We start from the raw sequence: 24,415 nt of genomic DNA, 5'->3' as shown, positions 1-24,415 counted from the left end.
AGATCACAGCTATGTGGAATAGCTGGGCATCAGCGAGGGTAGCAGCCAAAGACAGGGACAGGTGGAGGCAGTTTATCCAGGCCTTATGTGCCAGCGGGCACAAAGAGACTAGGTGAGGGGAGGAGGTGATTTATAATCGACTATGCCAGCTTTAAAACTTTCAATCTCAAATAGAACTTCGAGAAAAGTGATATGTGAAGGTTTGATTTTTTCTGATAACCTTAACTTTCAATAGGCTATAAAAATTATAGAGGTATCGTCTATCTTTAATACTTACCTTGTGTTTAAAAAATGAGTAACCATTAAACCTTTCGTTGCTTGATCTGGTTATATATATATATATATATATATATATATATATATATATATATATATATATATATATATATATATATATATATATATATATATAATCTTCTTTCTTATGTATCAAAATGATGAAAGTAAGTACTGTGTGTGTTTTTACTGAAACAATTCTAAAACGTTTTGGCATTCTGATTATTGTCAAACCACTTTCATGCCTAGTTATATACAACATAGAAAAATATCATACAATTAGTTAATTAGTATTACTTTCAACCATTATCATATTATGACATGTACCTTCAACAAAACAATATTTCATCAGATAAAGGACATTTAGAAGCCATATCAACATAATCTAGCATAATTGGTCATTGTTTGCATACGCTTGATGTGTGTTTATTTTTCATTCCAAAAATTTCAGAACTGTAATTTGATACTAAGTTTGATTTTCTTTTTTGAGTTTTTAAAGATTCACGATAATCTTTCATACATACCTATCGTTTTCTATTGATCTTGGCTGTTTAACACATTTATATAGTATCGTATTGATCTTGTATGTTTAACCTTGGTCTACAATGCAAATGTACTTAGAATCATTTATACTTACAATATGATATTAAGTTTTATGTTTCATATCTGGACTAAACTTCCGCACTAATTTTTAACACACATATAACGTTCCGTATTGATCTTGGATGTTAAACTTCGGTCTAGAATTGCAATATACTTACTAACATGTATACTTACATATACCTCTCGAGAATTTAAAAACTTCCTAGTACCACATCTACCATAAATGTTCATGGAACAAATAGCCCAACAGAGTGTATTAGTGTTTTTGCAAAAGATAAATATATTTTTTTAATTTGAAATGCGAAGAAAAAAATAGCATTTGAACCGTTCCAAAAACTTTACAAAAATTAGATTTGTTTTGTAAGTACATGTACGCTTTGTTTTTTTGTCCATTCTATCAAATTCTTCCTTTTCATTAAATTTATTTTTCGTCATGAGAAATTGACATGTCTTTTACAGATTATTATCTTTTTTATAGTGGTCAATTTTAGTACTTTTTCTTTCTTCTCAAAAATTCTTTGTGCTATTTTTAAAAAAAAATTTTGGAAACAGAAGTAAAATTTATTAAATCTCAAATGTATTTGATACATTTATCCGTTTTGATAAGTATGCAGTAAATACATACTTCCATATAAGTGTTACTTACTTTGGGTTCATGGGAAACGTTTGCTTTCGTACTTTGGTGTATTTTTGAGATACTATAAAAGTAAACTTACGTAAGGAAAACTTCCTTGTGTTAAACATGCCATAAACTTTCAATGCCTAGACAGTCCAATAGAATGTTAGCGCGCCTCATTATATATCATAAAAAAAACTTTGATTGATTTGGTTACTCATTAGCTAGTTTTATAAGACCTAATTCAAAAATATCACACTTTTTATGGCATTATAATGCTTCCTAAAGAAGATTTTGCTTTTTCATTGGTAGATTTATTCGTAAGTCCAACTATATAACTAACATAAGTTTTATAATCTTTATCCGTTATTGAAATACTAGTAAGTACAACAATGATATTGACTGTTTTGCTTTTGTCATTGGTTCCTCTTGCCAAATCCGATCATTTTAGAGGTGGTACAATTAGCTGGCAACCAACTGGAGTTGGTTATGAGGTGAAATTATCATTCAATTCTTTTAAAAATAATGTCAGCTTTCTTTAACTGTTAGAATTGCGATGATTTACTGCTAATTGTAAAGTTTTAAACAAATCAGATAAGAAGTTTCCATAAAGGACTTTGATGTAAAAAGTATAAACGAAGTAAATTGTAATTTAGGTGCAGTTTTCATTCAGATTAGGATGGGCTTATAACAGAGGCCCCGGTTGTACACCCTCACTGATAGGATCTCTCGTCACGGGTATGAATACCTCTTATTGGCAATGTACATCTGGGTGCTCATCAACACAAAACCTGGACAACGTAAACTACATCTGTACAGGCGCTAGTGTTCAAGAAAACTGGGAACAAGGGGAGCGAACCTTCAACTATGTATTTCCCGGCGAGGGTCCATTTGTTGTTGAGTAAGTTTACTTATGTAACATAATAAATTTGTCATTTGATATTTCTAGATAAAAAAAATCCCTAAAACACAAAGATTCGAACAGAAAACGGATATTTTCAATATTAGTTATTTTTCATGTAACAAGAATTTGTCGATTCGTTAATGAGTCTGAAAAAGAAATAATATAGTAAACATGAAATGTTTTTATTAGCAGAAACACACAGAATCTGTACATCATACATGTTTGTCTTTACAACATATCTTTGTTTATCATTTACTAGTAATTTTTGTTTTTTACCAAAGGTGTAGAACTGATTGGCGCTTTTGTTTTTAGTATGTTTTTATCGTTTGTACTCTGAAAAGTCAAGAATTATTGCACTGACTTTAAATTATCTTCCACAAGTATTTACTATTCAAAACTGAAAATTTATTGTGTGCTTAAGTGCTTTATAACCGAAGTCAATAAATTAAGCATTTTAAACACATTTTGATGATAAACGAGCACTAATTTGTGCTTATTTTAAAGGTTTGCAAGCTGTTGCTGGATTAGTCTGGACTATGGGTCTGGTTCAAGTTGGTCAATTCAGACAACAGTGAACTTGGCAACAAGAACTGATATTAACCAACCAAACAGTAGCCCTGTTACGACTGGAAAACCGTTGTATACGTAAGTGTTTTACAAATATTGACTTTTCTCGGTTGTTACATGTTTCACCACATGTCATAAAGTAATTTGTTTAGTGAACTACACATTTAATATACAATTCATTTTCAGAGTTCAGTATGGATGTCAAATTGCAATACAAATACCAGTGGCAGATGCAAATGACGACATCGTGAGATGTCGTTGGTCCAAGGGATCTGAATGTGTCTCTGTTTGTTCTTCTTTACCATCTGCGACACTGGATGAGGTATACATCATACAAATGATGGTGGAACATGTCTTTTGTTTTATATGAATATACTTAAACTTATTTGTGTTGCTGGGTGATTTTAAGTATTAGGCCTAAATGCGTTTCTTTTAAATAGGAGACATGTACGATCTTTTTTCCATCCACTCATACTGTGAATGGAATGTATGCCGTGGCCATTCCCACGTTCGAATATTTCTATCGGTGGTACTACTTATACACCTAATGACCCAATGACATCAGTCAATCTCCAGGTGAATTGTATAGATTTAGTATGGGTACAAATACTGCATACGATGATACAAAACATTTAATATTTTTATTGTAAATTTTATTTTTCATGTTGCAGTTTCTGATACAGACTGCCAGTTTAAGTGGAGGATGTGATGAGAGACCTAAATTCGTCAATGACACACCGTCGGAGGGAACAGTGTTTAATGTGATAACTGGACAGACAATACACATACCATTTTACGTCATTAGCAATGCAACGTAATTTGTTTGCTATTCAGCTTGTTATTTTTTTTATTTGAATAAAAACAAATTAACAAGCAAAAGAATCAAAATAACACGTTTCTTGTTATTATAGAATTTCAAGAGTCGATGTTACGTCACCAGCGGGAATGACGTATACGTCTCCTCAGCCGTTTCCTGGACGACCAGGCGTTGTGTTTGTTAATACAACATGGACACCAACTGCCATACAAATTGGATCTCATATCTTATGTGCAATAGCTGAAGACATAAATGGGTAGAAATATATTATCTTTTATCGGTTTGATACCATTCCATTTGTTGTATAAAATCAAACAATTTTTGTTTTCATGAAATTAACTTATCTAATTTGTAACTAATTTTGATAGTACAAACTCCACAAAAATTATGTTACAGATCGTACACCAACGAATATATTAAGCGCATTTATATCCATATCACATGAAATTCAATGATTTGTGTTTTATAAACACATGTATTTGACATTCGCCAGAAATAAAAACAAACGTATAATCAATTATTAAATGAAATCAAAAGCAAACCATATGTATTTTTGATCCGAAACAAAAATGTTATTGAACCCCATGTCAATAAGTTACGCCCTTTGCTGGAGATGTTAAGCAAATAGAAAAAAAAACTTTCCTTTTGTTGTCTTAAAAATATTATATTTGACATGCAGACCAGTTTATATCAGTATGGATTTACAAACATTAAATATTGAGCAATGGCTGGAAAGAGATTTTTACATGTATGTAAACAAAGAACGATATCTGTAAAGAAATAATATAACTCATTACAACCAATTGTCTCTTCATTTGTTTTCCTGGTTAATTTTTACATTTTCTGGGAATTAACTTTCATGTAATATTTTACATAAGATTTTCTTTTTCAGTGCTTAGCTCACCTGAGCTGAAAGCTAAAGTGAGCTATTCTGATCGCATTTTGTATGTCGTCTGTCCGTCGGTCCGTCTGTCTGTTCGTCCGTCTGTCTGTCTGTAAACTTTTCAGTTTCAACATTTTCTCAAGAACCACTGGGCCAATTTCAACCAAACTTAGTACAAAGCATTCTTAGCCTAAGGGGATTCAAAGTTGTGAAAATTAAGGACCACGCCTTTTTGCAAAGGGAGATAATTAGGAAATTATGAACATTTTCGAGAAATTTTCAAAAATCTTCTTCTCACGAATCATAAGACCAGAAAAGCTGAAACTTGTGTGAAAGCAGCCTCAGGTAGTGTAGATTCAAAGTTGTGAAAGTCATGATCCCCGGGGGTAGGCTGGGGCCACAATGGGGAAGTTTAACATAGGAATATATAGAGAAAATCTTTAAAAATCTTCTTCTCAAAAACTAATCAGCAAGGAAAGCTGAAACTTGTGTGGAAGCCGCCTCAGGTAGTGTAGATTCAAAGTTGTGAAAATCATTATCCTTGGGGGTAGGATGGAGCCACAATGGGGGGGGGGGGTCGAACCTAAACATAGGAATTTATAGAGTAAATCTTTAAAAATCTTCTTCTCAGAAACTAATCAGCCAGGAAAGCTGAAACTTGTGTGGAAGCATCCTCAGGTAATGTAGATTCAAAGTTGTGAAAATCATTATCCTTGGGGGTAGGATGGGGCCACATTTTGTGGGGGTGTTAAAGTTTTCGTAGGAACATATAGAGTAAATCTTTATAAATCTTCTTCTCTTAAATTAATCAGCCAGGAAAGCTGAAACTTGTGTGAAAGCAACCTCAGGTAGTGTAGATTCAAAGTTGTGAAAATAATGACACCCCCGGGAGTAGAAGGGGACCACAATGGATGGAGGGGGAGGGGTGGTCAAAGTTTTACATTGGTATATGTAGAGTAAGTCTTTAAAAATCTTCTTATCAGAAACTAATCAGCCAGATGATGCTTTATAATTGTTAAGACTTTGGCCCCAGGACAATACTTCGGCCTCACAAGAATGTTCAGAGTTTGATGTAGGTTTATAGCCAACATGTCAACAATTGTTAAGGATCTTTTCGATAACTTCAATACTCAACATGTGATATGACTATAAAATCATCCTGTTTGAAAAGGGACTAATTATTATAAACATAAGAATATCCAGGGGGGAAATGGATTTTATTTATACAGGATCTACATGTATTATTGTACATTGTCCAGATAGTTTGTATTATGACTCCATTAAGTTGATTTTATCATACCTACTGTTCCTCAGGTGAGCGATGTGGCCCATGGGCATTTTGTTTGTCACTACTGCTCTTTTTTTACATATGTTGTTTAGACATCCATTTATTTATCACTTTTATAATTTTATGTATGATTCTGTGAGTTGATGTATATTATCTTTATAATGTACAATAATAATTAAAAAAGAACAGTTAGTTGTCAAAGTTTGTTTTTATTTGTAGGAAAGCAAGCGACTCGCGGTGTGTTGAAATAAGAGTTACAGGTTGGTAAAAGAGTGGAAGACAATTTGATTTTTTTTCTTGTTTGAAGTCCTTAATTGAATGATTAATTTTTTTTCATTGAAACGTCTATTTTAAATATTTTCATGTGTATTTGTTTTTTGATATAGCAATCGATGTTTGCAGGAATAAAAAAAATGTTTTTTATTTATATCTGATTACGTTAATTTCTTTTAAATAGACAAAAAACTAGGCAAAATTGCTAACGCACCACTTACTATTTCTTTGATTGTTTTAGAGCTGAACGTAACAAAGATTGATTAGTATATTATTTTAACAGTTTATAATAATACAGAAAATGAAACATCATTTGTTGCAAACTTATTGATCAGTTGCTTTGAGGACCGGTTATGAAACATTGGTACCCCCATCATGTTATTCACATATCAATATCAGGTGTGGGCTCCATATGCTCGGATAAATGGGATGTGTCTGTCTTGTCGCCTAGTGTTTACGCGGCGCTTTTGAATTCTTGCTCGGTCCCTCACACTTCCGGTTTGCACAAATTTCAGGTACAACCGTGCAATTGACGTTTGGTGCCTTTTAAACACAGTGGTTACCTAAAACGACATTGTTTTTATTGGATAAGCATGCTGCGTTGTAACAACCGTTAATGATACAACGCCGTTTAATGATATAAATAGCATTAAGCGTTGCAATTGCAACGCTTAATGCCATAAATTCTTGCATTAACAGTTGACATCTTCAACTGTTAATGATAAATCGCCGCTTAATGATATAATTGTATCATTAAGCGTCACAAATGCACAGCAGCCCTAACGCTTAATGAAACAAGCAAATATCGACATCCTCAACCGCTAATGATACAAACTTTATATCATTAAGCGTTGCAGTCGCACCCTTTAATGATACAAAATTGTAAAAATGATTGAAATATTATTGTGTTCATAAAGCAATGGGATGAATATTTGCTTAAACAAGGCAGATCTAATATTTCAAGGTGAATTATTAATTTTTTTATCACCCCCCCCCCCCCCACTTTTAAAAACGGTGCTACATGCCTGTAACATCAGTTTTAGCTGAAATACACTTTGCTCACAATTCATAGCGTGAAATTAATCTTTTAACAGCTTTTTTTTTTTTACAATATTTTTACAAATTGTTAGATCATATTCATACGATGTACATTGAAAAAAATCAGATGCTATATTGTGTCAAATATAAAAAGCGAGAATATATTTACAATTTCACATGATTGCCTATATACACAGGTAAATTAGCGAATACAAAAAACATTGATAATGAACTTATTTAAAACAACTGCGTGATTTTTGCGTGATTGCCCATGGGAGGCCCGCTGCTTAAAGGGAGCCGAATGGAAAGCTTTTCTTGTAATATAACTAATGGACTTATCTATTATCTCTAATCTTACGAACTAATTTATAGATCATGTGTTATAAAGAAGGGGTATTGAATGGTATCTCTTAGTCTTATTTATTTATCTATTTATTTTTGTGAGAGGGGAGGGGGGGGGCTACATCAACGCAGGCTAACTATTTTTTTTTCATTATAAAAATGTGATTTATCCTTCAAACTTTAAAAACGAAATAAAATAAAAAGAATTTTTTTTATGATATCCATGCATTTTATGAAGTTATTAAAATTTTTGCTACAATGGATATAATGGAACAAATATACAAGTTGAGACAAATAAGAAAAAAACCCGGTTTTACAGGTGCATCGGTTGCTCGGACCCCTTTACCATTATGTACTAGGTTTCCGTGGAGTCACCAAGCCAAGCAGATCGTTCAATAGATGTGGTTAATATTAAATCTGCAAGTCTAATTAAATTTGTACATATAAATGGCAGATTTATGGTACGAATAAAAAAGAAATCTGGACAATTTAGAGTTATAGAAAATTGCTGAGGATCGGAGTTCGTTAAGGTGGTTTTGATGGAGGGAGGGTGGGCGTCTATCTCTTTTGCTACATGGAATCATTATGAATTTCTTCACTATTAAAATAACCTTATATTTTTGTTTCAGTTTGTTTATTTCGAAATTACTATTGGTGAGTTAAACTTCAAAACTTACAATATGACAACTGGATACAAATTGAATTCAATCAATGAGTAAGATATGTGTGTGCTTGGGAGGGGGGGGGGGGGGTAGGAACGCGGCTTCAGTGAGGATTCAAACGGATAGTGACTTTCTTTGAAGTATGGAATGTCCGTTTCACTATTTGTTTTTAGTAAAACACAAATAGAAACAAAAAGAAATGATGCTGGAAACAGGAAAAAACATAGAATATTTCGAGTTAATTTATCTACAAGTGAAACAAGCAATTTTTATGGAGCGTTCGATTGTACCTTCTGGTCAGACTGTGAATGCGGTAAATCACTCTCGGGTAAACCCAGGACTACGACTTTTTAAGGACGTCGTTATAACTCAACATGCAGACTGTATAGGCAATGTATATAAAATGATAACTCCAATACAAAAATGTACATTGCTCTGATTTTCATACATATACATTAATATACTCTTTATCATAATAGTATAATGCTTTCCTGATAATAGTGCCGTTATTTTGAATTAAATTACATGTGTCCTCGATTTTGTTTGGACAATCCTCGTATATGTAAATGTAAGCAGTGTAGATTATGTTTTGAAATTTTCGTAAGAATTGTTCTTCACACATGCCGTCAAAAGATTAAAAACAAAATTGACCCCCTCCCCGTAATATTTAATTCGGATTTCTGTCATGCATATAAGACATTATACGTTACAACGATAAAAAAAGCAACTTTAATTTAATTAGGTAATTTTAGTTTAGTACAATGTTTATCAAAAAAAAAATTAAAAAATGAGATGCATGCATCGTGTTTGGTCATTTTTTTTACTATTTTATGGACTTAAACTTAAATTTTTGTCTATAGATTGACATCTTAGAAACAAGATTTGCTAGAATAAATCATATGTTGACAGATTACTTTTCACGCTATACATGTAAGCTCTAAACCAAGTAGACCCTGACGAAAAAAAAATCCGTAAAAATCACATTTTTATACAGTTTTCTGCTTAGATCTGTCAACAATGTTAGATTTCATTTAAACATTAATTAATTGACGATGGATTAAATTCGAAATAGCTTCTGTCTCTAAATTTAAACCGGTTTTAGTAAAAGAAAAAAAATTCGGGGGGGGGGGGGGCATCATAACAAAGTTCTAAGATATAAGCATAACTGAGACCCTGGTTAATCAGAAACTTCGTTTTTCATTTTACTTTAACAGAATCGAGTTTCTCAACATGAATCATTTCTATCTCTCATAGAATATATATATTACCGTTCTAATTGCTTATTATTGCCTTTGTTTACAAGAGCGATGTAAAGCAAAATCAATACCGGGAATCTAAAACGCTATGTAAATGTCGAAACAATATTATGACGTAGTGCGATACTCGGGCTACTTTAAGGTTTCTAACATAGATGATACATTCCATGCCTTAGTAACCACAAATGTTAGTTGGAACAAAGCGTCTAGCGTATTCGCTAACGGCTTAAAAAGCGAAAGATTTATATTTCCGGTTTTGCATATGCTGTTAACCAACATTTATTTGCGTGCGAGAAATTTTCGCGAAGTAATAAGAGCCTCGTCGTCGCGAATATTTCTCGCTAAAAACCAGTTGTTGTTGTATGGTTGTTACATGTATAACAACGGGTTCTTGATAAGGCTTGGTAGCGAACATTAGTCGTCGCAAACCAGTTTATCTAAAGTTAATCGCGAAATAAAGCAGACACGAATAAAATTTGGTTTACAGTATATATGATCATAACTTGATCTAATGGTTCGGATCATGTGGAATAGCAAGGGGTGAATCAGCAGATCAAACAAGAAGCGAAGCGAAGTTACATGTATTACATTATACCACCGCTCTGAAGCTAATGACGTGGTACCCAATAAATCAATTTTGCTTGCTAGACCGTTTTCAATATATACTTTGAATTAAATTGTTTTCAATAAGTATGATGGTTTGTTTTGTTTTGTATTTTACCTTGCGGAAAGGTATCTAATGAATTTATTATCATAGGGGATCATGTTCCAAAGAATCAGATCACGTCTCGTTGCAAGGCGCGAATCATTAAATCAAACTCGACGCTACGGGTTACTTCTTATCTGATGATCCGCGTCTGGCAACTCCATGTAATCTGACCCTTTGATCAAGTTACTGTAGTAAAAATATAGCTAACACTCACATTCATGTACGTTATTTCATTTGATATGTCAATCACAAAGTAATTTATTTCTTCATGTTAAAAAAAAAATTGCATATAGACAATAAGTCCTTTTGTTAGACATAAAATACACATAACTGTTACTAGAAATAAAAAAAAAAATTGGTCATTAAAATGTGTTTGGCAGGAAAAAACAAGGAATTGCCTTTGTCATAATATTAGTTCTTTAATGTTTTTGTCTATAACATTACTATCAAGCATTAGTGGTTGTGTAATAATCTTTGATTTTTTTTTATTTGACAGAACTCTTACAGAGTATGCCATGGACAAGAAAACTCGATCTATACGTCCGTTTTCAAGAGAAAGATATAATACCATTCTATCACTTATAAACAAATCATTTAATGTGGCAGTCAAAGAACGATCCTTAGAACAGAAAAGAGCTGTCCTTCAGTTCTATCGTGCTAAATCTGACTTTTCTGTTAGGAGGGACGTTTTACATTTCCGAGGCAAGAGAGTCTTATTAAAAGATGATTTGCAAAATATTGTTAAAAACAAATTCAATGATGCTCAAGGCAGTGGCGCTAGAGCGCTCAACCATCGGATTCAAAAAGAGTTCACTGGAATAAGTGAACATCTTATCCAAAGTGAATTAGCGAAAAGCAAAATATATGCACGACAGTATGCTAAGTTCACCAACAAGCCCCCACTTAAATCAATCATTTCAAAAAATATCGGTGACCGATGGCAAATCGATCTCATAAATATGAGATCAGAACCAGTCCAATGCCATGGGCAGACATACCAGTACATTCTATCTGTCATTGATGTATTTTCCCGGTTTTTGATTTGTCGACCTTTGCAAAACAAATCAAGCAAACTCGTATGCAAAACAATGAATGATGTCTTTGTAGAATATGGAACTCCAAAAGTTCTTCAATGTGACAATGGGACTGAATTTAAAGGATCCTTTGACTCACTGTTATTAAAAAAGGGAGTTAAGAAAATTACTAGTCGCCCTTATCACCCAGAATCACAAGGAAAGTGCGAAAGGTCTCATAGAACGTTAAGAAGAAAACTTGGATTTCTCAAAATCTCGACAAAAGGTTCAAATTGGGTAACAGATCTGCCAACAGTCGTGCATTCTATGAACACAACAGCAATGGAAGTTCTCAATTATCAGACGCCGTTTGAAATATACTTTGGCCGACAGCACAAAAAACACAAAGCTACTCCAAACATTTCATTATTGAAACAACGGGTGAGAAACTCGACGGCAAGATGCGCAAACAGAATGCAACGATATAGAATGAAAGCGTCACTACCATCAATGTATGAGATTGGAGAAAAGGTTCTGATTCGCTTCCCCACAGGCAAATCAAGGATTCCAAGACGCAGATATATTTTGTCCGGAAGGATAGTAGAAAGGAGGCTAAGATCTCATAAATACCTTGTTAAGTTTCAAGATCCAAGGTCGAGTTCTTCTAGAACAGAATGGGTAGGGGTTGAAAATATCACAAGTGAGACAATACAGAAAGAGAAGTTCAGAAAAATGCATACGATGAACAATGAACACAGAAAGAAATATCTTATTCCTTTCTCTCATACAGACAGATTGGAAGGCCTAGATTTAATAGAAAACGATTCAGTCACACTTTTGTTTGATCCTAAGGGAGATGGTAACTGCCAATTTGAGGCAGTAGTTCATCAACTATCAATGATTGGCATTTTTAGAACAGCTTCTAGTCTCCGCACAAGTGCTGTGGATCATTTAAAGAAGCATGGCGAGTTCTATAGATCGTTCGTCTGTCAAGATTTTGCAGAATATATTCAAAAAATGTCACAAAACGGAGAGTATGGTGATAATCTTACTTTGCAGGCATTAGCTCGAGAGCTAAATCTGCAATTTTTGATTATATCTGCAAATGGCTTAATGCATCGCAAAATTATTTCTAATGATGGAAAATTTGATGAAGGGTTAAACGTGCTTTGTCTTGGATATTTCCCAGAGGGTCAGGGTGAACACTATGTCAGCATTGACATACATCCTCAAACAAAAGAGTACATCATAGAAAATATTGAAACACACAATGAAAACGAACTACAGAATGGTCGTGTAGACGAGTTGATGAGCGAAAACAGTTTTCAGCAGAAGGAAAATGACACGTTTTCAGCCTGTAACATTTCTGTTAACGAGGATAGGTCTTCTCCTATAGAGTTAGATGAGAGCTGTGACAATGATGTTGGTCACATAGAAGAAGAAACACCTTTAACCAGTAATTGTATCCCCTCTTCCGTTGACGAATGCAGTAAAGAATTTCTACTTGACCCCAACAGTCCACCGCCTGTTTTGGATGAATACAAAAGTCCTTTTCCAAGAGAGTCAGATGAGAGTTGTGACAATGATGTTGGTGACATAGAAGAAGAAACACCTTTAACCAGTAATTGTATCCCCTCTTCCGTTGACGAATGCAGTAAAGAATTTCTACTTGACCCCAACAGTCCACCGCCTGTTTTGGATGAATACAAAAGTCCTTTTCCAAGAGAGTCAGATGAGAGCTGTGACAATGATGTTGGTGATATAGAAGAAGAAAAAAATTTAACCAGTAATTGTATCCCCTCTACTGTTGACGAATGCAGTAAAGATTTTCTACTTGACCCCAACAGTCCACCAAATGTTTCGGATGAATACAATAGTCCCCATCCTAGAGAGTCAGATGAAAGCTGTGACAATGCTGTTGACGGACTGGAAAAAGAAACACCCTCAACATGTAAAAGGCCACCCACTACTGTTGTCAAATGCAACGAGAACATGCTCCCTGGTGTAAACAATCAGCGCCATGTCTCAGACAATGAAACGTGTCCAAGTACTTCTTCCAAGAAATCAAACAAGGAAACCAATAACAGCCATATCCTCGGCGCGTCTATCGAATTGCCGAAAGAAATATGGTGGAAAATACTTCACATTGTTTTGGATAGGGAACCTAGTTATAGGTTTCGTCTTAGGAATGTTAACACATTATTCCGTACCATCATTGACGACACACCATGTCCAATGGTGTACATTTCTCCATATGTTTTGCATTCTGTCCCTTCACCTGTAAGTGTGCGTCGAATAATAAGACTTGTAGGTTCTGGAAGCGGACTTGTTTTAGAGTTAAAAAGAGTTATTGCTTCCCCATTTTGGCACCATGCGTGGCTTAACCTTCGAGAGGTTGACAATCGATGGTTTGAGGTTCAAGACATTAAATACAGAAACAGAGCATGTTGACACTACCGGTAGTAAAGTAAAAACCAAAATATGAAAAAAAGAAATAAGTTTACATGTACCCAGCTTCCAGACAGTAGCTGTAGACATTTCCAATTTTGTAACGAATATTTTAAACAAGATATTCAAAGAACAAACTTGGGGGTCATATATAATAAAACTTTTCATCAATATCATGCTAGTTCATGAGTCTTAATAAACACTGATGCTCATTAATGCCCTGCGTGTGCTATTTTTTTAGGCCATATCAAAGCAATGATAAGATGTTTAAACATTATTTAAAAGCCAGTTTATCAAATAACTTGAACAACATTTAATCTTTTAAGTTTTTGTTTCAGAATATATTTCACATTTTGTCTGTTTTTAATTTCTCTTGATTAAAATGAGTTTGATTCAGTTTATTTTCTGTTGTTTTATACTTATTGATGTTTTTTTATCTATCTAAATATCTATCTATCTATCTATCTATCTATCTATCTATCTATCTATCTGTACACCCGTCCATTCATCATTTTATCTATCCGTTCATCAATCCATCTACCATTGCATCGATCCATTTATCTATCTATTTGTGTCTGATATATCGATTCTCTCTCTCCATCTCACCTCTCTCTCTCTCTATATATACAGTGTATATATATATATATATATATATATATATATATATATATATATATATATATATATATATATATATATATATATATATATATTCTATCTACCACTTAATGTACTTAATGTACAATTGTTGAGCCAATTGAGGAAAAGATAAAGATGTTTTTACATTCTTTATTACAATTTTGTATCATTAAAGGGTGCGACTGCAACGCTTATTGATATAAAGTTTGTATCATTAGCGGTTGAGGATGTCGATATTTGCTTGTTTCATTAAGCGTTAGGGCTGCTGTGCAATTGTGACGCTTAATGATACAATTATATCATTAATCGGCGATTTATCATTAACAGTTGAAGATGTCAACTGTTAATGCAAGAATTTATGGCATTAAGCGTTGCAATTGCAACGCTTAATGCTATTTATAGCATTAAGCGGCGTTGTATCATTAACGGTTGTTACACTGCGTCATGTTATAGCCAATATCACCGGTAATCGTTCAATTATTTTAAAAAATTCTAACCTCACTAAAGGAGCATCCTGCAGAGACCATACCAACTGCCCTGCCACGCTCTTCTGTGGTCAAACACGCCATACCCCGTCGGGTTTTTTGTCAGGTTTTAGTAGTGTATGCATCAATAATAAGATCACAAAAAAGAAAGTAAAGATTTATCTTTCTAAAAGAAGTGTGAGCACGATTTGAGCATTTCCAAAGAAAAGTCACGCTTCGGTTAACATTGCATCCATTTATCCGTTTGGGCATTTAAATATCTTACTTAAAAGAAAGGTTACCTATTTAAACATTAAATACATCTTTAAAATTTTTAGGATATTAATATTATTTTATTTTAAATGGTGCGTTAGCAATTTTGTCTAGTGTATGTGTTAAAATACATTTTTCAGCCTCATATATAATCATCAATAGGAATAGTCATGAGATTCAATACACAATTTTATATAGATCAATTAAAGAAATAATCTTAAAATCAATATTAGAGCTCAACCTACAATTTTTTCTGAATTTATGTACAGTATTGATATTACGGCATGAACTGCTTGTTTAAAAGTGATATAAATGTAATTTGTTTTAATTGCAAAACTTTGTTTTATTTGATATAGATATAAGTCCCTGTGTGGAGCAACCTTGCGCGAATAATGGCACCTGTATTCGCCTAGGAATGACCCAAAACTTCACGTGCATTTGCCTCTCTGGATACACGGGTGACAGATGTCAGACTGGTAAGTACAAATTTTACTCCCTAGTTTCATATGTGCTAAACTAAATTTCACACCGCAGGCGTGAATAATTGCCTATCAAAGACCACTTTTTAAATCATCATATATGATATTATTTTGTTTAGGTATGACTTGAGTACTTTTTTGATTATCTTAGTGCAGTACATATGTATATATTTGAGTCTATTGTCAAAAAGTGAAAACTTTGAACCCAAATAAAAAAAAATGATTAAATATTTTAGAAATTGATGAATGTACGAGCCTACCTTGTCTGAACAATGCAACATGCATTGATGACATCGATTTATTTTCCTGTGTGTGTCGACCCGGATTTACTGGCATCGTATGCGAAACAGGTACACTGCTTCTCTCTCTCTCTCTCTCTCTCTCTCTCTCTCTCTCTCTCTCTCTCTCTCTCTCTCTCTCTCTCTCTCTCTCTCTGAATGAATTATATCAGATTACTACGAAAGCCGAGAAGGATCATTCGAGATTCGAGATTCAAACTACGAGATTCGAAATACGAGATTCAAGATTCGAAATTCGAGATTCAATATCTAAATTAACCAATCCAATCCTAGCAACATCAAACTGTTCTAAATAAAGACCATGCTCTTTCCTACAAATAAATGTATTAATAGCTCTTATGTAATGGTTATAAAAAGGTTAAATTAACATTGATGAATTAACCCCACACAATATAAACAATTAAATTAGTGATAACACTGTTGGCTTTGCGAATCTATGTGATTTTGTTTTTCCTGTATGTATCCCCCCCCCCCCCCGAACCATTTAAGCCCGTAGTGTATTCGCCCCAACTGTGTAAAAATCGGCTCGCGAAAAAAGATCTGTTTAATCTAAATAATTAAAACTGAGTGTGGTTTTAGCTATGAAACGAAATTCAATGAAATAATCGACATGTCAAAATATAGGTTATGATAAAGTTGTAAACCATAGAAGATATAATGATTTACAACCTCAACGACAACAATCCAGATAGGAATAGTGTATTGTAGGGTATCAATGTCATTGTCGATATGTGAGAGAGAGAGAGAGAGAGTTTTGTAGTGTCATATTCAATTTTGATTTAGAATTTGAAATTGTTTGATTTGATACAAGAATATACAGACAATTAAGCCTCTCAAAGGAGAAAGAAGAGGGAGCTAGGGTAGGGCAGACGTGTGATTTACATCGACTCTCTCTCTCTCTCTCTCTCTCTCTCTCTCTCTCTCTCTCTCTCATCACCTAGCATTTCCTTTTCCGTGGAGGGGTTTGGGGTAATTGTGATGTCTTACATTAGCTAGCGAAAATGATAAAAAAAACCCATGAAATTTTCTTTAAATTGTGTGGGGATGTTGTACTCAATAATCTGTTTTTAGTATATAAATTTCGGGAGGGGGGGGGCTATATAGTCATAATTTAATTTGTCAGTTATTCTGTCCCAACTTCGTTCTCTCTTCGTTTTCCAGGCTTTTTTTTTAATTGGCTCGGCAAATTAATTTCAAACTTTCTGTGTAGCTCCATAACGATGCACTATAGATAAATTATGATTAGTTTTACTTTTGATTAACAGGTATATATATATATATATATATATATATATATATATATATATATATATATATATATATATATATATATATATACTTGATTAGATTTGACTCTTATAATCGGATTTAATGTTCCAATAAATGTAGGGTAGGAAAGAGTAGACGGGACCTTTTGCGCATTTCCTACTGTACCATTCATTCAACACAGGTATTAGCACTCATCGAGTTCGACTTTCATTTTTTTATCCACTGGTTTTAAAGCTATTAATTTTTGAAAATATTTCAAATTTATGGCCTGATTATATATAAATTAGAGCTGCGCTGATGCATTTATTAACCCAAATGGACCAAAATATAACTATATGAATCTAAAAAAATTGACAAAATTTCAATTCTAATCGGGTACATTGTATGTCCTTTAGAAAAAATCTTGAACCACACACATGTTTAGCAAATAAAATGACAATTGTTTCATTTTTTTATATGGTGAGGGGGTGGTGCTGGTAAAAGACATGTATTGTTTGTGACAGTTGGGCTATAGTCTCATTTGTTATAATAGGTAATACTACATATTGAAATAAAAAGAAAGTTTCCAATTACACTGTACATAGCTTCTATCATGCATTTTGACCCGCGCGATAGTTTAAAACAATTTTCAAAGCATTTAATGTAATTCAACCGATCACTTTTGGAAATAATTTTTCTGGATCCCCGCCTGATACGTCCACCTCCATGAACATTAGAATTACATGTACGTTGACCATATGTAAACATTAACTTAATCGGCTATGTTATGTGACTATTACATTTTTTATAAATGTATTTGCAGTATAGGTAACAAATAACAGCCTATTTGTTGGTTTCCGCACTGGTTATTTGAGATAATTTGCCGCCATCTTCTATGCATTCCCCACACCACACACAGTTTCGTTATTTGGTGTTCTGTGTGTATGGCGACAAATTGGTAAATTTGCACTTCTCGTCCCTTGTAGCTTTACCCTGATAACATTTTATCTGGCTAAGTGTAATGTAGTAGCATATTAAGTACACACATTTTTGCAGTGCTTATTTATTATTTACATCTTTAGAGAGTTACTTACATACAAAGTAAACTTTTGTATGATTTATATGCGATTATTGTCAATTTTGATGCGTTGGAGGGGGGGGGGGGTTAGGAAACTACAGAGACACTTAACTTAGGTGTGATACATATGCCTGTCTATACCTTCTATTCTTTCTTGTTGATATATCAATGAATGAATTATAACAAACTACAACAATAGATATTGAAAAATACATGCACAATCAAATTTTTAAAATTGTACTGTTCTCTGCACAAGAAATCGGCAATGTGAACAAATTGGCACCCTATTATCCCTACCTTTAATTGTACAGAATATGTATCCTTCTATATTGAAAACAATACCAAAAGTAAGACTCATGAGAAGTTGTTTACTCAAGAAAAGGGAAAAACAATTTGTAATAAATAATAAATCCGTATGATGTGATAATATTTCAATGAATAGTTTATAATCATAGTACTAGTGTATGCCTGTACACATAAAAAACGATAAGTAATGCTTCTATTTATTGGTGAAACCTGGACTAATTATTTATATTTAGATTTAAACATGTTTTAGATACTAATCTTCATGCGCGGAGGGGGTCTATAAAGGAGGGGGTCAGGGGGTCTGGACTTTCCTCGGGAAAATTGAAGCTTATTTAATTTACATAGTAAAATTATTGAAAATTGGCCTAGGACCCCGGGGCCCCCTACCGAAAAAAAAAATTGGCTCCGCTTATGAAGCTCTCTATCATAACCGCATTTTTACACAAAAAGGGTGAATAAAGCCGGGGTTTAAACTATTGGTGGTGAAATACCCCAGGGTTCAAACGCATCAGGTGGAAATGCTCCAGGGCAAACAAAATCACTTAGATCTGCGAAACACACTGCATTATTACTAGTCTACTTGAATATTCTATGTGTAAAATTATTAGTTAGCTAGGGAGAAGTAAACATAGCATTTAGTATATAAGAGCATGTACTAATAATCTTTATTTAGAACAGTTTGATGTCGCTAGGATACGTGTTTTCAGATCCTTGATTTGATTGGTTAATTAGATAATGAATCTCAAATTTCGAATCTCGAATCTCGTAATTCGAATCTCGTATTTTGAATCTCGTATCTCGAATGATCCTTCTCGGCTTTCGTAGATTACCATTTATGCACATCGCGATATTTTTAGACATTTTTCTTATATGATATCTTGCTTTAGATATTAATGAATGTGCGAGTTTTCCATGTGAAAACAACGGGACCTGTTTGGATCGTGTTGATCAGTTTGCCTGTGCGTGTCCTCTTGGTTTTACAGGCCTATTGTGCGAAATAGGTTTGTTGGTTTATTGACAACTCATTTGATTCTCTCAATTGTTTGGTTCTTGTTTTAGAATGTTATAAACAAGAAAAAAGCAGTTTTATTTTAAGTTGCTACTTGCACAATAAAATGATGACAACATTTTTCAAAATATGCAAAATATTTTCTAGACGTAGACGAATGTGCAAGCCGACCATGTACGTTTTTATTTGACTGCTATGATGGAATACGAATGTACGACTGCAAATTAAATAGTCTCAAAGTAGCTGCAATATTGTTGTCGCTGGCTCTAACGATTTTGATCATTGTTCTGATCATCTACAAGAACAAGAAGAAATATAAACATGTCGATCATTCCTGGTAAGAATGCATGCCTTCTGTCCTTCTATCTGTTTGTTTATTTGTCTTTCTCGCAAAAGGTTAAAACTACTAGAATATGATGTGCGTCTCTCTCTCTCTCTCTCTCTCTCTCTCTCTCTCTCTCTCTCTCTCTCTCTCTCTCTCCTTGTATATTAAGTAAGCCTTTTTGAATTTTTTTCTTTTATATCAAGGCTATCAAACTATTTGGATGTCCGTAAACCAGATTCTCAACCAAGACAAGTGTAAGTCATTTTGAAGTCTCGACCCCTTATTTATATATCTCAAATACCTTCTCATTGCAATTAAACTCACAAGACATAATATTAACTATGGTTTATATTAAAATATTTATTATATCATGTTTTCTTTTCTGGCTTTTAATTATTACTTTTTTTAATTGCAGTTATATGCCACAACAACAACCAGTACCGACAACAAAGCAAAATCTATCATTATCTAAAGTATTTGCTATCAATGAATCTGCAGAGATCAATAGGACAGATGGAAAATTGTAAGAAATTGCTATTTTGTTCTAAAACCACACTTCTATGTATAATTATTCACTTGTTTGTTTTAGCTTGTTGATTTCTGTTGATATTATATGTAACTGCAATAAATAAAATTATTGATTAGAAATATACTTATTTGTCTTCCTTAAACAACCAATTTTTAACAAATTTGTCAGATGAGCGCACAATAAGACATTTTGAATACTTTAAGAAGTGTTTATTAATTATAAAAAAAACATTTCTGTACGTCAAACTGTCTAGTTATTGCAAAAAACATCAGTTGAATGATAAATGAATCTAGGTTATGGTGTTCTACAACATGGCTGCCAGAAGTGACTCCTATTTCGTTACCTCTATGGAAAACTTTCATTTTTTTAATTGACGCAAAAGTTTCTTGTTTTTTACAATTTGACGCAAAATACAATTTACTTCCGTTTAATGAAACCCTTAAATATCATTCCGATTGCAGCAAGAAAAGTCAACACAGCGTGTACTAAAGGTAACTGTAAGCATTTTTTTAATTAAAGGCATAAATAATAAATTTGTTAAACTATTTCCAATCGCCAGGTTAAGTTTAAAACGAACACGAAAAATCTCGGAACATCTTTTTTTCCATAAATGTATGAATTTAAGATCTTTATTTTAAGTTCATTTTATTAGGTATGAAAAGAATGATATATAAATCTGTTGAAGAAGAAAATGTATGTTAAACAACATTAAAAATTTGACAAAGATATCGAAGCGCGCTAGATAACGAAATCAAAATCAAACACAGTATATGTACACTTACTTTCTACTCTATTACATGAAAAACATACTTTTTAAATTATTCTAGTAAATTGATTAATGTTACAAAGTCAAACTGCTATAAAATTATTTGTGTATGAAAAGATAAAGATCCATTATTTTTATCTCGCTAACATATAAATGTCTTCTTTACAGTTATGAGTTTGAGGTTATTTCGATGAATGTATGATAAGATTACATAATATTAACAGAGTAAACGCATAGTTCACAAATTGAAAAGTAGAAAATATATTACAGAAGTCTTGTATTAGAGCACAGCATAATTATCTTTACAGGCACTTAGGTTTTAATAACACTTTCTGCATTCTGTTAGAAGAAATTAAAAAAAAACATATTTCAATTCATTTACATTTTCGATTGGCATTATTAGCACTATTAATACTATATATATATATATATATATATATATATATATATATATATATATATATATATATATATATATATATATATATATATATACTTTTTTATTTTCATAATTTCCTTTCATTATGATGAAAATATTACACGTACTTTATAATTAAAATGATGCTCTTCCTCAACATTCGAGTTCCAAGTGCCAAAAATACATAATTATCCAATTTAATTGACTTTCCAGTCATGAAAGTCATTGCATTTAATTAATCACGATTGAATATTCTTTGCTATCAACCCCAGGTATTTAAACAATAAAATGTATCTAATGTTTATTTAACGGTTATACGTTTGCAAAAAACTTCATTAAATGACTTGAAAAAAGTTATTACAATGTGGTTGAGTTTAACTAAAGACTTTATACTCGTGTTAAAAACACATACTGTCAAGTTATTTTCTATACACTCATCATTATCAAAGAATGAAGACTGTGGAAGGTGTAAAATACGAGGAAAAGTACGTGAAGGAATATATGATATTCAACACATGAATTATGTATTTTACATATCTAAGCATTATTCTTTTAGGGCAAGACAAATTCTACAATTCCCACATGAATTATTAGGAAAAAAAACTTTTTCCACAAGTGAAAATTTAGCAATTTCACAAACTAATCTACTAAATTTTTAAATCGACTACCGGAGTGTAATGTACAAATTCTTAAAGTAATTAATATAGTTCGTAACACACTAAGGAAAAAATTCAATGAAATACTTTGGTTTTCGTATGGCAAACTGAAACTGATTTTTACAGGATTCTAACCATTCAATTAGAAGTAGAATATTAAAAATACACTTTACTGATGATGTATGAAACAACAATGGCAAGTATATTACAGCCGGTCATTGCAACAATCAAAGGGGATTTATTTACATTTTGGAACATCCCTTTCATATCCGACACACATTTTCTCCCATTGAATTCGGCGGTGACGGAATAACCACTCAAATTGTACGGCGAAGTTTTTAATGCAGCAGCACGTAGTTTGTTATCGTCTGGGAGAACAGTGATCTGGTCCATGCAGGAGCCACTAGCAGAGATACTTTCCAGGACACAATCTCGATATGTTCCTTCATAGACGACGTTAACTGCATTAAAAAATATAAAAATATTAGTGCAATGGTTTGTAAAGCTATTCACTTTTTTTTTTAAGTTTTATGGGTTACAAATTTTTTTTAATGTAATTATCAAAATATGTACCCTCTCCTGATGTGCCGACTTTAATTGTCATGTCGAGCGCTCCATTGTAATGAACACATCGATTAACGTTGGATCCACTTGTGGAACTTTGTTGACATTTAACAACTGGAACACCCTGTGCAGACTTGCATAGCCGGTTTGATGTTAAATTTAAGGATCCAATATTCAGCTTGAGATCAGGTATGGTATTTTTCATAATTTTCGCATATCTTATATCTGCGCATTGTGCACATTCAAAACCTGAAATTTTTTTTATTAAAATTCTTAAAGAACTAAAAAATAAATAATTAAAAAATTGAAACCCGGGACGGTATTGTTTATAATTTGCACGTTTCCAATGTCTGCACATTTTGAGCATTTGAAACCTTGAGAGGAAAAGTTTTAAAGTACATTGTATGCCAAAATGAAAAGAACAAAAACATTCAAACTTGTTAATCTCAACTTACCTGCGGTGAATGATACTGTAGTTATGGCAACACTGACTGATAATAATACTTGACAAACTTGAACAATTTGCATCTTTTTTAGAGACGTCGTTGCTTAAACTATGGCAGAATTTAATAAAGAGAAAGTAAATGATGCTTTTTATAGTGATTTCCATGTACGTGTAACAATATATTTCCTTCCTTATCATCAGGAAAACTCAAGTTGTTCATTTTAATTGATTTTTTTTTATCCCTGTGCAGGTTTATTTAATAAAAGATTGATATAATTATAATAATATTCATTCTCTGAAAATTTGCTTTATTAATTTTTTTTTCACACATTAAAAACTATTATAATTAGGGATAACAATCTCTAACCGGTTAACCGATTATTGATAATCGGTCGGAACAAAGATAATAACCAGTTACAAAATCAGTTATTGGTTAGTTGTATGAAATAGAATAATGAATATTTTACCATAATTTCAAACTAAATTCTACTTTCTTTTTTCTCTTTCGATGACTTTAAATAATGAAGTTAAATTGGAGATCGTTAAGATCCCAGGGCTGAGCTCTTGGAGGAAAATTGATCAGTATGTGTGGTTTATTCCCACGTAGCTAAAATTATGAAATTCTTATTCCCCCCCTAGCTAAAATTGTGATGTTCACACCTGAGTGAGCACTGGGTATAGTCTGTTTTAGGTGTGAACTACCTGACTAGAATCACATGTGATATAGAGTTACATGAATGTATTCTTGACAATATGGAACTATAGTGTTATAAAAATTCAATTATTGAAAGATTTAATATCTATAAATTGAATAAATAAAATAAACACAGGGCGAAAAACCATCTTTAAGCAAGTCCTTAAAGGTGGCTTAAAGGTGACTTAAAGGAGCTTAAAGGCTATACAACCTTTAAGCCGCCTTTAAGTCACCTTTAAGCAAGTGCTTATCGATCCTTAATGTCCAAACTTCTTTAAGCCACCTTTAAGCCACCTTTAAGCATCTTTAAGTGGCATTTACGCTCTCTTTACACTGCCTTTACACTGTCTTTAAGTGGTCTTTAAGTCAATATTGATCAAGCTGAACAATAAAAACATATATTAAATGCAAAAGCTCTTTTAGAGAGATGGGAGGGGGTCATCCGAGTGATAATATAATTTCCAAGGAAGGGGGGGGGGGTGTTCCAGGCGGTTTTAATCGTCGCTCCATTAAACACAGATCGCTATC

General features: G+C 32.9%; 2 protein-coding genes across 2 annotated transcripts; one reads left to right on the top strand and one right to left on the bottom strand.

The window, feature by feature from the left end:
• The first annotated feature begins 1,370 nt into the window (after positions 1-1,370).
• LOC128177496 (integrin beta-like protein C) lies at positions 1,371-21,518 on the top strand. The gene is given in 15 exon segments (XM_052844213.1): positions 1,371-1,989; positions 2,152-2,396; positions 2,904-3,044; positions 3,153-3,288; positions 3,407-3,465; positions 3,467-3,542; positions 3,638-3,780; positions 3,878-4,039; positions 6,174-6,214; positions 15,428-15,547; positions 15,787-15,900; positions 19,369-19,482; positions 19,638-19,827; positions 20,019-20,069; positions 20,231-21,518. Coding segments are annotated over 15 exon segments (1,806 nt in total). The 5' UTR covers positions 1,371-1,887; the 3' UTR covers positions 20,343-21,518.
• Positions 21,519-21,611: 93 nt separating this feature from the next.
• LOC128177504 (uncharacterized) lies at positions 21,612-23,322 on the bottom strand. Its single transcript, XM_052844226.1, has 3 exons — positions 23,204-23,322; positions 22,758-22,997; positions 21,612-22,645 (listed from the first exon to the last, which is right to left on the bottom strand). Exons 1-3 carry the CDS (start codon positions 23,274-23,276, stop codon positions 22,341-22,343), a joined length of 618 nt encoding a protein of 205 aa, XP_052700186.1. The 5' UTR covers positions 23,277-23,322; the 3' UTR covers positions 21,612-22,340.
• Positions 23,323-24,415: the final 1,093 nt, after the last annotated feature.

The sequence above is a fragment of the Crassostrea angulata genome, chromosome 3, assembly GCF_025612915.1.
Source record: "Crassostrea angulata isolate pt1a10 chromosome 3, ASM2561291v2, whole genome shotgun sequence".
In the NCBI taxonomy this organism is placed as follows: Eukaryota; Metazoa; Mollusca; class Bivalvia; order Ostreida; family Ostreidae; genus Magallana; species Magallana angulata.
The sequence above is the reverse complement of the archived record's forward strand: the minus strand, read 5'-3'. Positions and strand labels throughout refer to the sequence as shown.